This window comes from Argopecten irradians, chromosome 12 (genome assembly GCF_041381155.1).
Source record: "Argopecten irradians isolate NY chromosome 12, Ai_NY, whole genome shotgun sequence".
Taxonomy (NCBI): domain Eukaryota; kingdom Metazoa; phylum Mollusca; class Bivalvia; order Pectinida; family Pectinidae; genus Argopecten; species Argopecten irradians.
The window spans coordinates 34,071,593-34,087,196 of NC_091145.1; the positions used below are offsets into that span (position 1 = coordinate 34,071,593).

A 15,604-nucleotide genomic window follows, 5' to 3' on the forward strand; every position below is an offset into this window, starting at 1 on the left:
TCTCCAGTCCAATTAACTAATTAGCTAATATCATACAAAGGAATCTACAAAAGAGGAATCATAAGGTAGTTATAATTAAAAAGTATATACTTACCATTTAAGGCCCCAATGCCAGTCATTTGATTGGCCAAAATGTAAAGTAAACAATTCGACACCTTGATGGAATATTTTCTCATGGCTGTAGTACAACCCCGTCTAGCTTGTACAGACGTTTGTTCTGCCTTTGTCAGGCAATGCACGTGATCTACGTGCAGTATTACATTGTACCTTTTATATGTTGAGAGAAAATCAAATAGATCCCCATGGGTCCATCGTAACACAAGTGTTATCTTACAAAGCTACATTGTCTTTACACTCACATACCATACCCAGACACATTAGCCTACCTGGAAACATAACAATGGGTCGGGGAAATAGGATTCGCTAGCTGACTCTAGCTGACTGAAAGCATTAGTAGTCTAAACATCTCGATAGTTGAATTAAGTAAATATGCATTATCTCCTAATCACATCATATTTTATAAATATTTCACGTGATTGATTAGGGATGTGTTCAGGTGACGCAGGGAGTAATACTCCAGGTAACATACGAAACTAATAAAACGCGTAGTATTTCTATTGATTGGGAGAGTGGGATTTCACATCAATTGATTATCTTCACCGACCCGTGATTGATAAAAAAAATAATGAAAAAGCAATATTTTTAAATTGAGCTTTGTACATCAGATAAATAATAGGACATCGTAATGAAAAGTAATTATTGATAAGTGCGGTATAAATTTCCCTATGTCGACTTCTAATTAAGTAAGGTTTTTCCACCTACTATTGCTTTTCACATTTTTTTTAAATAGACATAAACACACATCAGATTTCCATGAAAGTCTCTTTTGGGCTGTAGTAGCAAAATGGTTAAGGTTCATGTAAAGGCTTTAACCAGTGATATTTTGCAAGCCTATAACTCATTACTGTGCTGCAATTGAACAAAACTAACTTCATTAATTGTTGGTATGTACCCTGGCTAACTGTCAGTCTTACTATGGATATGTAATTTGTGAAGCTGCTTGTAAATTTCAGTAAATAAGAGAAAAATGTATATTTCTGGAGAAGACATAGAACTCGTGTGAATTGCATTGATAGCACCAAATAAGCATGCTATCGTGTTTAGTAGTGACTACGCCAGGTACCCCAACAGTTTGTTTGGCAAAATCGGACCAGCGAATAGCGCAGGAGCCTATTGTTGTAAATGCAAATGGCTGCTTTAAATGGCGGACCACAAATATAGCATATAAAAGTCATTTATTTTATGTGCGTGTCCAATGCCAGACTTAAATTATTTTTGCACAATTGTATATAACGTCATATGCTACCAACAAATATTAATGATTTAAGGATGCCTCCGATGTATGCAACGTGTTGCTGTGTTACGTTAGGCGAGTACACGAGTGTCTCTCTTTGAAACAGTGGAGCTCTTGCCAATCTTATTTCATGGCAGAATACACCTATAGCAATGTTTCAATTTTTAGACAACACTTTTCTATCATGAAGATCAATGTTTCAAGTTACTTTGTATAATATACATCTATTTTTAAAAATTGTCAAACTGTAATATCAGGCCTTCAGTAACCCGGGCTAGTACAGCTGGACCCGCAGAGACACGTACAACTAAGCCGTCTTATAATCTAATAAGTAGGATAGGATGACGACAGTGGAGGAAATGTATGATGACTATGGTCATCTAATGTGATATGAGGACAGGCGTTGGAGATGTTAGACTGCTTAATATGTAACTTTATATATCACCAACCTAAAGTTCATTAAGAACATGGTCTTGATTTGAGAGACTATGGGAGGTGTATATCCATTTTGATTTTAGATCACTATGGGAGGTGTATATCCATTTTGATTTTAGATCACGTTTACTATGTCGCTGGCATTATTTGGCATCATTAGTCCTTTTCAATGACTTAAAATGTTTATATATGTAGAAAGTTCTATCCAGTTTCGCGTAGTATTCCTTCTTTTTCGCAAAATCCTCTTCCGTGACTTACACACCTTAGTCTATGTTCAATACAATCCGACAATTTGCTAGCTAAACATACAAACCGTCTGTTTCTTTCACAACACTAAACATGCAGATCATTTGTTTCTATCACAATATAATCAAAATAAACAATCATCCATAAGACAGCTCATTATTTTGCAGACACAAAAGAGGTATGTTATCCTATAGGTTGTGAGTTGAGCTAGCAAATCATCGTAAGGAAACGAAGTCTGTTTAGATAAGGTTTGATAAAAGTAGAGCTGACTCGGTAGTTTGGCTCATTTCTGTATTTGCTACTTCAGATAGAAATTCTTCAATGTAACATGATATCTAAATTATTATATTTCAAATCAGATCCAAATTAGGATAATTCCGAAAATTACGCAATTTTTTTCATAGTAAATGCAAAGATGAAATGAGCCAACCCATTTATAAGCCTGCTTTATGGTCAGATTTTAAAACATACAACAAACGCAACAATATAAAGTGAAACGTTTATTTGTCCTAATTACAAAAACATGTCATAAGAATATGTGCGTCAATGTACATAACAAGGTGCCGTTTAACATATAAACAAATATAACAAACTTCTTTATTTTTTTCTCTCTTCGTAAATTAAAATCCTGATATTATCTAAAGCTTTCATTTGGAAAAATAAAAAAAATATAAGGAAATACGTAAAAATTTCACCGAGATGGATTTCAATAACTGATGATTATTTTCCAATTAAAATATTTTTTTTTAATTTAAACATTTTTTAAACAACTATTTCTCCAAATAAGTGCACCTTAATGCCAATATGTTCCCGTTCCACAACACTGTGTATTCATCCTGTATTATTTATTTTTAATATTAAATGAAGACATGAAATAACAGTAGAAATGACATATTGTTATAGAACTAGGGTTGTAATAAATATATGAATTTGTTAAATATATGGATGGAGGGAATCGAGGAGACTGGGTATTAGGAATCATTATGGACTCTTTAAGCACTTAGCTTTTGGCACTAGATATTGATTGAGGAAAACATTATGTATATTGTAAATAAACCATGTATCAGGATATTATGTACGTACTGATCAACAAAAATATATTTTATGTCTTATTTGGTTATATACCAAATGTTAATAGATCATCTTTAAGTAAATATGAAGTTAAATGGAAATGGTATAATTCATCATAACATATATTGAATAGAATATCACAACAAGGAATGGTAAAAAAAAGATCAGTATTCATTGATACAGATAAGTAAATGGCTCTAAAAACATATATATCCTATAAAGAACATCTAAATTATAAAATTGTATCACACTTATTAATGACTATTCATACCTATCAGCGACTTACATTAGAAAATAGAGTAAACAAAACATTAAATAACAAACTTTAAACAGATTCTATAATTGGTACCGCCTTTTTTTGTATTGGAGCGACATATTTCATTTTGTTATTGACAGTTTATAAAGAATATTTAAGAGAATTTGACTATAATCTTTTTGGTAATGACTTCATTTTCGTACATTATTCTGTAACTATCTGGTAAGTTACATAAATTCTACACAATGTTGTACGCTAGTCAAATTATATGTCCGCTTTTTGGTACTATAATTCATCGGCACATTAACATAAACAAAACCCAGTTCTTTTTACTTTTTAGCGAATGGATTCACTGAAAATCTTCCAAGATTGGTTGGTTCGGGTCCGCTGAGGAAATGACTAGGCCGTCTGTCTATGGGACCCTCTGGTTCGGAATCGCTATCGGAATAATCTGCTTCTGGTTCCTTAGGTGGTGATATCAACGGTGACTTAGGATCTTCGCTGGGTTTCGAAGAGGGCTTGCTTGGTTTAGAAGCTATAGGAGCTTCAGAGCCACCGAAAAAGCCAGATGGAAGTGCTGATGCGTTTGCAACCATTGGTTTAGCTGTTGGAGAACTCAGACTAGGCTTAGGGGCTGCTTCAGTTTTAGGTGTGGATTCAGTTTTTGGCACAGTTTCTGTTTTTGAAGCACCTTCTTTTCTTGGAGTTGCCTCAGGTTTTGGCGCGGCTGCATTATTCGGGGTTGCAGCAGGTTTTGGCGAGGCTGCATTATTCGGGGTCGCAGTAGGTTTTGGCGAGGCTGCATTGTTCGGGGTTGCAGCAGGTTTTGGAGCTGCTCCACTTTTTGGCGTAGCCTCGGTTCTTGGAGCTGATCCACTATTAGGCTTAGTTGCACTTTTTGGTTTTGGTGCTTCTTTCTTACTGGATGTACTGACACTACTAACAGATTTATTAAATGTTGGCTTTGGCGCATTTGCTTTCGGATTTCGATTAACAGGCATCTTTGGTTTCTTAGAGAAGAGAGTTGACATAGCCGGTGTGTTTTTATCGTCATCAATGAACTTCTGCTGTTGCATAACTAGCAATGGATTTTCAGGAAGACTCTTAAATGGATCATTCTCTGCGCTCATCATGAATTCACCAGGGGGTCCTCTTACAAACGGCGTTGGGGTTTCTATGCCATCTTCAGGGAATGACATGAGATCTGGTGTTTCTGGGATGGGCGGTGGGCTTCCAGGTGTAACCATGCTTTCCAGGAGATCCTCTGGCAGAATTTTCGGATCTGGCGACTTTGATGTTGAGCTAGGACGACTTGAAGCTGATGATCTACTACTTCTGTTTGTTCTTTCCGGACGAATGGCAGAGGATTTCTTTGGCGGTTTGGGTAAAATGAATGAACTTGTTTGTGTTCCAGAAGAGCTAGCAACAGTAATTGAAGAACCTCGTCTTGTCCCATCAACTGATGGAGTTGGAGAGAAACACTTTCGAGGGTCTGGGTGGAAAAGATCGCTAAGCCCTGATGGTTGTCTGCCGTCATAGTCTAACTGGCCGAATTGTTCTCCAAACATGATTGACGAGGCAGAAGCAGCTGTGGAAATTGAAGTCATTGAATGCTGTCTACTGAAACGGCGATCAGTGCTGGCTGGTGCATGACCAGGGTAGATGTTGGTGGTACTTGAAATACCTCCTATTCCGATGTAATCTGATGTACTGTCAAAGCCTTCATTTTCATAATCTTCCTCTGAGTCTTTTACCGACTTCTTCTTTTTCTTCTTAATACAACATACCAGTATAATGATAAAGAGGATCAGACAAAATCCGCCGGCCCCAGCAATGATGATGATCATGATACCAGCAGCGTCCTCTACTGTTTCTTCCTCCTCGTCGGTACAGTAATCAAAGTAGCCATCCAGTTCGCATTCACTGACGTCAAATGTTCCCTGACAATAGAATATCAAGTTATACAGGATTGTCTCGTTTGTTGTTAAATTGCCGAGGTTTTGGTATTCGTAAATGCAAACTTCCATTAAGAAATCCTTCAAGTTATCAACCGCGGAACAATGCTTAGATATCAGAGGATCGGACAGTGCTGAAATACAGCTGTTTATTGTGTCGTTTCCTTGCATGTTCGCTTGGATGTCTACAGGTGGATAAAAACTTGGAATAGGAGCAGATGATGGCATCCATACAGAAGTTGTTGATCCACCCGATATGGACCCAGATATTATGCTTGGTGATCCCGTGGATGGGTAATACGACATATCAGTGTTGGCTCCGGTGCCTTCATCAAACTGTGCCAGAACTAACAAACCATTCGTATCCAGATCAGAGCTTTGATATTTCTCCATATCTAATATGAGTTCTTGAATAGTTTTGACAGTATTCCACATTTTTAGGTTTTCGACGTCTACAAATGTCTGAGCGTTTCCGCTTATGGATACGCTGTCCATGCTCACGCTATTTCCCAGTTGGACGTTGTTAAATGCTTTATATTCTAGCTCGTTGTTACAAATCGAGTACACCAAGAGACTACCGTCATTTGATTGCCAGACTAAAGCGACGTATGTCCATGTATTGATGGTCAATGTGATGGAATCGGCGATGGATGTATTCTGCCATATCACTCGGATATTGCCATTCAACAAAACTACTTCAAGGTTGTGTGATCCTGTGCCGCAGACGATTACGCTATGGCTGCTTGAAGAATGGGATTCTACGCGAAGCCAGAAGCTAATTGTCAGTGATGTAATATCTGCTGTGGTGTGGACCGAAGTAAACGCCACCGTTTGATCTGTGACATGGATGATATAACCTGCTGTTGTAATGTTCGCTTCATACGCTGGATCTAGAACGGTCGGAGAGAAAGTTGTTTCTCCTGCTTTCGTTTGAAATACGTTTCCGACATATGACTTCGTCATTAGGTATTCCGCTTCGGTAATGTTAGTTATAGAGCTGTCCGTATTGGCTAAGAAATCGTTCCACCAGGAACCATCGCTGTTGCCGAGTAATCCTGTGTTTGTACTTGCGTCCGATGCACTAATTTTGAACCTACAGATTAGACCTATGCTGCTGTAGGATACAACGGAACTACTGTCCCCGACTGATATTCTGATGTACGGCTCATTTACCCATTTCAATGTAACACTACCATGACTAGTAGTGACAGGGAATGTTTGTAAGGTTCCTCCAACCATTGGTTCCATTGTTCCATTACTTCTGACTGTAATACTGACCGAGCTTCCAAATGCAATCTCCGTCACGATTCTGCACGCAATGTCTCCTGGACAAGGAGTAAATAGAATCTGGACATCGACTCCTGATAATGTTAGTGCCTTGTAAACTCCTACTGAGTTGATGTGATATGACGCTCCATCCAGTGTTGTTACATACGGACCATATATAAATCCTATGCGGTTAGAAGCAGATGCACTAGCCGCTTCTATAGCTAGTGTGCACTCTTTACCGGCCCATCCTGTGGAGCACTGAGAGCATGAAGACGAGGTGCCTGATACTGCCGTGTTCGTGTTTTGTCCGTCCCAGTAATCAGATGTCCTGACGGTGTTACCGAGGAAGCGGTAAGTACATGAACAACTTCCACTTGAGCCACAGGTTCCTTGTCCATTGCAAGCTCCAGAAGGTCCAAGAGGACATGAATTAGCACAGCTAGAGCCGTAATGACTTGCGTCACATACACATGATCCACTGCTTGCTGACCCAAACACACACTGTGATGAACAACCAGCTCCGTATGATAACAGGTAGTTGGTATTACTACTGAATGAAGAACATAGTGATTCCAGAGGAGATGTGGTCAAGTTGTTCGTTGACTGGCATAACTCGGCTGTATTGAGAGCAATTGCTTCTGCAGCAGTTTGGTCGCCAGTTGATGTTACAAGTGCTTGGCACTGTGCAAGGGCGGATGTTAGTAGATCCGTTAGTCCTGTACACGCATTAGTCATTTCTGTACTTTGTAATAGAGTATTGCAGATCGTCGTTGATACAGGTGTTAGTGGCGATGCTGTTGTGTAATCTGGGAGCAAGATGGCAGGATCCTCAGTTAAGTCCAGGTCCGATTCGACCCAAACTGGTGGGTTTGCAATGTCAAGAGCATATATGTGTTGGTTCTGTTTTAGTTCATTTGCTTTGACACCCGTTCCGTCATTAAATGACCATGCGTGTGAGAGGTCAGGTGATCTTGTTGAAACTACAAGTTTTGGGTTATTGGCTACTACAGTAGGATTGTGAACGCGTTCCCATATCCTGACTTCGTCAATGTATCCGGTATACGAGCCTGTAAGTGTTGTGGACATTCCAGTGCCTAACTCACCAAACGTCAGCGTTCCTCCTGGAGCTAGAACAGCAGAGTCAACAGGAACAGCTTTCACGTTAGATACACCAGCATTGTCAATTACATATACCTCCAGAAGTCCAACGTTTGGCCTGTAAGCCAAACTGATTTGGTTCCAGACATTTAAATCGATGGTCAGTGTTGTTGTATATAGTGTACTTTGAACTTGTATCTTCAGACCAGCACTAGTGTCTGCGAGTAGGAAAGTGTTACCGTTGACTCCGTAGGCAAGTATGACGCCGCCGACTGCAGTTGGTTTGACATACAACTCTAGTGTCATGTATGTAGTAGGTAACAACAGGCCCTCAACACTGTTTCCACTTCCGCTGTACAATAGACAGTTAGACTCTGTCGGGATAGTAGTGCTGCTCATCATGCTGACTATAGTGGTATCATTGGTCGTGAATGTTTTGGCAAAGGTGGATAAAGCTGTCGTAGTAAGCGATGAAGCACATCCAGAGGCCGATGTGAACGATGCAGTGTTACTACATATCTGGGACCTGGTAACTCCGCACGTACTCAAAATGATTGCCTCTGTGGTGTTACATGATGACAAAAGGCCGCTGAGGTGGTTGGAGTGCATTACCCATGTATTTTGTTCCACATCTATTGTTGCTAGAAGACGACCGCTAACAAGGGACAGCTTCACGCTAAATTCAGCATCTGTGAATCCAATTTCAACTCGGGTTGATGTAACGAATGTTATGGTCATTGTGCCGATTGTCTGTGATGTGTAGACATTGATGGGCAGGCTATTGGTGTAAACAGTCAGTTGAGTAGTTTGAAAACTGTCTGTCTTGATGCCATAATAAACAGAATTATGCTCTATTACCATTCCATTCATGCAAAGGAAACCAGAACCAGTTACTGACGAATCGCATTGTGCGAAATAGCCATAAAAGGCTTTTCCCACTGCAGCATCAGTTATTAGGTTGTAGATTCCCATGCTTGTGATATCAAAGGCTGTTCCATCTAATGCCACAACCTGGCCAACTGTTGTTCCTTGTGCTACCAGTGTTGCCTGACTGGTGGTCTGTCCAGTAGACAAAAGAATACATTCATCTCCAGTCCATCCTGTCGCACAACTATTGCAAGTTGCTCCCGTGAAATGCCCGCCACATTGACAAGTTCCGCTGGTGTCGCATGAACCATATCCGCTACATGGGTTGATAAATCCGTTGGGACAGGTGTTGTCACACTGGGATCCGTAAAAACCAAAGTTACACTTGCATGTTCCGTTGGTGTAGATGCCAAAGTAGCATGTACGATATTCATTTGTTATCCAGCTTGGAATGTTTACATTTGTCAATGAGTCGATGACGCTGAACAAGTTGGTCGCTGATCCTCCAGTTGCGGTGCACGTGGCAATGAAACTTGCCATTGGAACGATTCCTAGACTGAAGTTGCCTGTCTTGGTAACGACTTCAATACACTGCTGCTTGAACCACCATAGACTCTGTGATGACATACCGCCACAGTTGGACGTTACGGTACCGGACCCAAAGAACTGAGCACAGAATGGTTCTGCAGTTGCTAAGGTAGTTGTAGACGTAGTTGTATCGTCCGATATTATAGTTTTCAGGTTCAAATCGGAAATGGTCCAAGCAGGGGATTGCCATGGTGATCTAGGCAGATCGATGGTGTTACCGTGAATGCTATCGTAGACATTATATCCAACTCCTGCTGAGAACATGTATAATGACGAAATCTTACTGTCAAATCCAGAGACTTTAATGTTCAAATTCTGGGCTTGGAAGATGAGTTCAGTAGGAATGACATCGTCCCAGATTGATAGTTCATCGATATAGCCGTTATATGAGGCGTTTACTGTATGCTTAGCATCATCAACTGAGGGAGTCCAGGCGCCCAGCGATATTGTTCCATTTGCAGAGAAGACATTTGAGCAGCTAAAGGACAGTGTTTCATAGATGATACTTGAGCTGGTGCTGTAGTGGTACAGATCGACAGTGCCAGAGCTGGTGTCAAACGACAACACAAGTTGGTTCCATGAGCCAATACTTGATGATGCCGAGCTTTCAACAATTGTCGCACCACACTGTATGGATAGCGGGCTTGTGTTGAGTATAGCGAATGTTGTATTTTTGCCATAAGACATAATGACGCCGCCCTCTGCGTTTGGTTTGTAGTATGCGCTAACACTGAAGTTTCGTCCACTCAGCGAGTAGCTGGAACCATATTGGAGCTCAGATGTTGATGCTGCTGTTCTGTTGAAACCTAAAGAGAACCCAGCATCTCCAATAATACCAGAGCCAATTGTGTTGACAATGGGTCCTGACGTCGCTCTATAATTACTGTTTATATAGGTCTCGATGTCCGTTTTGTTCATGCTGGTGTACACGCTGGCAGTGCCACATGCTTCGATGATTCCAGTACTACCAGTACAGATAGAGGAAGTCGTTTTAATGGTCATATCCATGGAATAGTCCTGCATCAATAGCGTGATTGTAGTCGTTTCTGGTGTCTTCACTGTGAGCTCTACTGTTCGTAGAGATTTCATCTCTACCTTGAAGTTCGCACTCAGATCGGTTGATAATGTTGTCAATGTCACTTGTGTACCGTTGTCATAGACCAGAGGCATGGCATCAGCCCCTCCAGATATAATAACTACGTCATCGCTGGATGTTGATATGCCAATAGCCGCAATACAGGAACCGACATGGCAGCTGACCTTATATACTTGGATGTCTATTTTTCCGGCTTGGGTAAGGGCTGTGAACAGGCCGTTAAAATTGGCCATTGATATTTGTTTACCATTGAATCCCATGAATGCTCCAGATCCAGTGACATAAGCGACGCGACTACCACTTGAGGATAAGGCTGAAGTGACCAGAACCTGGCAGTCAAGGCCATCCATGCCGGTACTACAGGAGGTGCAGGAGGACGTGCCACCCCAGTTCCAGTCGCACGTACATACTCCAAGAGAGTCACATACACCTCTGCTGTTGCATGGGTTTGACGAACTCACAGGACATTGATTTGAGCAAGTAGATCCATAATAACCAGATGTACAAATACAGGATCCGTTTAGTAGAGGAGTTCCAAATGAGCAGGACTGACTTGTATCACAAAGAGTGTTTATCTTAGAGTCATGATCGAGCTGGCTACAGATTGTTGTTTTAGCTGTTGTTATGTTCAGTGCCTGATCACAAATCTCAGCATACGATACAACGACGTCGTACGCAGGTATTGTGTCCCTACTTCCGGTAAGAGCATGAAGACATTGAAGGTAAAACACCTGCTTTGTGGAATCCGTCATTGAGTTGCATTGGCTTCCTAGCTGTGATGTAGAATTGGTGATCTCAGTACAGATGTCTTCGCCTTGCAACATCTGAGCGTTACTAGTATAGAACACATCAGAAATGCTCGGGTAGGACAGCCTTTCGTATAACAAGTCAGATGGCACCCACTGCGGTACTGACCAGGGCGCTGATGGCAGGGTGAATGCCTTACCCTGCAGTCCATCATATGTTGCGGTGCCATAGCCTTCGTCAAACGTCCACATCAGCAGCAGCAGATGACTGACATCAAGTGGATGCATTCTCCAGACGTCGACAATCACATTGGGCTCGATTTTGATTCGCCACACCAGGAAATCATCCAATTCACCTTTAAGACTCTGTGGTTGTGTTTGTGTTGTGGTCAGTTTCGCAGGAATCCATTGTCCCAGCGACAGCGTGCCAGGATTAGAGAAAACTCCCAGTGGAAGTGTGTCTGTATATCTGTAGACAAAGCCTGTACTATTGAACTGGTAGATATCGAATTGTCCACTGGCTCCTTGATACACAACCACCATCTTTACCCAAACGTCTTTTTCCAAGGTCAAATTAGAGGTATATGTTGTACTGTCGTAAATGATTTCAACAGTGTCTCTACTCTGGACAACAAGTGATTTTTCGTTGACGAAGGAAAACAAAACTCCACCATACGTACTCGTTGAATCCAATTTGACGACAAATTCAAATGTAATGTCCGTTCCGGCTAAAGTATTGAAGTCAATGACCTCTGCGACGGCGATTGATGTGTCATATTTCAGACTGAATCCACCATTCTTCTGGGCTTCGTATGCAGAATCCGGATAGTAGATGATCTTATCACAAGTCTGGACTTCGTACCTACTGATGTCAGTGAAGGTATTTGAAGATGACGTTCGGTTGATGCTCACACTGGACCACGTAATGGATCCGCCGACAGGTGTGGAAGAGTATGCCTGTGTACCAGCCACCGAGTTACACACGCCAAGCTGAGTACTTTGTGATTGCTGCAGATGCTGTAACTTGTCGCTGCTTAAAGTAGATCCAGACCCACTCAACAAGCCTTGTGTGATGGAGAGTAGACTGGAAGGCATAGTAACCTGTAGAGTCAGGAACCGACTCTGAACTCGCACTAACAGAACGATGTCATTATTTATCGTGAACTGTATACTGTTGACAGTCAATCTCTCCATGGAAAATCCTTGGTAATAGATTGGCGTATCCAATGAATACAGAGCATTGTTCAAATAAACAGTCGGGTTGGTAAATGGCTTTGTTGGCGTTTGAATGGTAGCTACCATGTAGCCATTAGTATCGTCTCCAATCCTGAAGGAGAGGAAGGTTGTACAAGTGAAGTTATGGTAGCAACTCACCATCTTAGCTTCTACTAGAACATTGTCACTAACCATCAGTAAAACATACTCTCCAATGGTTCGAACAAGGAAACCAAGTCCGTCCAAGTTGTATATGTATCCAAGCTGATTGGATGACGCAAGCCTAGTATCTGTTACCATGGCAAGGTTTTCTGAAATTTCACAATCAGATCCGATCCATCCAGATGTACATAATGAACAGTCTGCTGCTCCCTGCCAATTCACTGGACAATTACAAAGTCCGCTTACACTATCACATGAACCATGTCCCGAACAAGGATTTAGTGATCCACCAGGACATTCAGTGTCGCATGTTGTGTTCCAGTAGCCAGAGAAACAGACACAGTCCGTGCCCGACTTGGTACCAAAGTAGCATTCTGGATTGCAGTAGCTTCCAAACAGTGTATTGAAGTCAGTATCGTTACACAGGGTGTAACCAGGCCAGGTACTCAGGGACAAAATGTTCTCGCAGTAGGTGGAGTAGTCGAGAATTACATCCTCTAGGTCGCTATCATCACTAGAACTGGAACATTGGCTCTTGTAATAAGTCTGGACAGAGGCTCCAGCAGGGGCACACAGACTGCAGAAACAAAAACAAGAAAATTCTTAAATTTTCACGCAGATATAAGTAGGAAAATATTACAGATACTTCCTGAAGAAATGATTTAAAAAAGAGGTTCATGGGCCTTAGCGGTCACCTGAGTTCGGATGCATAATGAAACAAAGGCATATAAACACTATATACTATAAATTGGCCCATCAGGCCCGTCAAATCATTCAGTGAATTTATAAATTTGACTTTTTATTATATTTAGAGTATTTGGTTCCATCAAATCTGTGGATTCAAAATAAGAGTTTTTGAAATTCTAGTCATTTTGACCGCGATTGGCCCTGTCCCTCTGGTCCTTGGGGGTCAGCGATGACCTTATGGATATGTGAAAATGCTATATCTCAGGGTAATAATTCTAACCAAGTTTGACTCATTTCTTTGTGAGGGGGGTTGTGACCATATAATTCACATGGAAGGTTTCTGCAAAATTTCAACAAATTTGATTCAGTGGTTTGAAGAAAAATATGAAAATGTAAATTGTTTATCGCCATACGACGGACGACGACGGACAAAAGACGATTAAAAACCTATGTAATTAAACTACATTGTATGCTCATTAAGTTGTGTGTTTTGTTTTACTGCCTTCAATGAGATGTTCTACTGCTTTGAAAGCCACACCAACCAATAATTCAAAAGGTATGTGTCGAAGCTGTTCTACAATTATTTGAAGTTCCACTATCTTTTCTGTGTAAGTTTATACTAATATAAATACTTGGAATACAGCAACAAGTCAGCATAGTCCTACCTTGAGAATGCAGTAGAGGTGAAGACACGATCACAGAATGTATTGTAATCAATAGACACGGATCGTTTCCTACGGCGTCTCTGTGTTCCAACGACATCATAGGAAGACTCGTAGAATGGTATTGGGGCTGTGGATTCCTCCAGTAGGCCTCCCTGGAAGGGGTTGGGTAAGGACTCAAAGTAGTAGGAATCACTTTCATCATAGGTCTTCAGCTCTGTAGGAAGAAATAAGTGTTTAGTTACTAATATTAGTCTTACACTCGACAGCTTCCTCTGCCTGCTTAACATGCAAACGTAAAACTTTATAATCTATCACTTCTCTTAAAAGATGAATAATTAACACCGACTCATTATAATGTGAATGTATGTATAGAGTTATTTAATTATAACATGAACATTATCACAAACGATACAATGAATACAATCAGTAAATGAACACATAAAATATTAATTGTAAATAAGAACATAGATCACATAATGTGAAAAGAACACATTTTCACATAGAAAAAATAGATTTGGTAAATGTGGCCAAACATTGCATTTTCCAATTAGAACTAAGAACACATTATTATGAATAGGTACAAAGGGCACATTTTATTAACATGAACTAAGAACACATTGGGTAAATAGGAACAATGACAGTAACAAATAAAAGAACAAGTTCTGTAAATGGGAACAAAACATTTTGTTCATAGAAGAGTTACAGGAAAAGCACAAATTTAATTGATAGAAAGAGAGCGCACTTTGTAAATAGCACATACAGTAAACCTCGTATAAATTAATAGCTTGAATGCATTGTCATACATAACAAAAACCAATCGTTGGCTGTATCATTATAATTTCATTTAAGCAACATTTCGAATTTTAACTTTAACTCATTCTTGCCTCCGTTTGTTGTTTAAATTTCTACCGCAGCCATGGTTTGAAATCAAAATGAATGTTTATTTGTTCTATTATATTGGTACAATGAACTCCAGGTATTTGCAAAAATTAGATTTATGATATATATAGGAGGTTTTACGGTACAGTCACGTAAATAGCGTTAAAGAAAAGAGCACTGTTTGTAAATAGGAGAACAACACATCTATAACCTAAAGGAATTTCACACACAAAACAATCACTTTAAAGCTATAAAATAACAAAGAGCTGTACACAGATTTTGCAGTTCAAATAACAAACAAAACATCCAGGTATTCAAGATTTTTTAAATCAAAAAGAAATTTGTTCAATTAGAGGCGCACATGTTGTTATTGTCATATATGATATAAGCATATAGACGAGGCAAATATATGTTGGTTATTCTATTCTGGCTCTGAATAATGATGATGAATTAACCTAACCGCCCTTTGTCTTCATCAGACTACACAAAACATTTTATCTGTAACAATAATCAGGATTTATGAAGATTGATAGAACAGCACTAGTTGTATGCAGGTGTCAGATCCTATCAGATTTACAGATAAAATTCAGATATTGAGAATAAGAAAGGATGTATATAGACACAGAAAATTAGGTCAAATGTGAATACAGATAGAAAATTAGGTCACATGTGGATTCAGATACATAATAAGGTCACATGTGAGTAATGATCAAAATTACGTCACAAGTGGATCTAGATAGAGAAGTAGGTCACATGTGGATCTAGATAGAGAATTAAGCTACATGTGGATCTAGATAGAGAATTAGGTCACATGTGGATCTAGATAGAGAATAGGATCACATGTGAATATCTGTCATAAGAGGAAAAGATAGAAAATTATGCCATATGGGGATATATATTTTATTGCAGATGAGAAACTATGTTATCATTTGATACAGAAATGGAATTAGGTCACATTTTATTATAGATAGAATATCAGGGCTTATATAAACATTAAATAATAAGATATTTGTGG

General features: G+C 39.9%; 1 protein-coding gene across 3 annotated transcripts in view; it reads right to left on the reverse strand.

Moving 5' to 3' along the window:
- Positions 1 to 2,522: 2,522 nt before the first annotated feature.
- The window catches only part of LOC138304713 (uncharacterized), a 141,320-nt gene continuing 128,238 nt past the window's right edge, over positions 2,523 to 15,604 (reverse strand). For all 3 annotated transcript variants that reach the window (XM_069244951.1, XM_069244950.1, XM_069244952.1), the window contains 2 exons: positions 13,711 to 13,924; positions 2,523 to 12,935 (listed from right to left, as the gene is read on the reverse strand). In XM_069244951.1, coding sequence (XP_069101052.1) covers positions 3,692 to 12,935; positions 13,711 to 13,924 — 9,458 coding nt within the window. In that variant the 3' untranslated portion in view covers positions 2,523 to 3,691. The remainder of the gene's footprint in view (positions 12,936 to 13,710; positions 13,925 to 15,604) is intronic.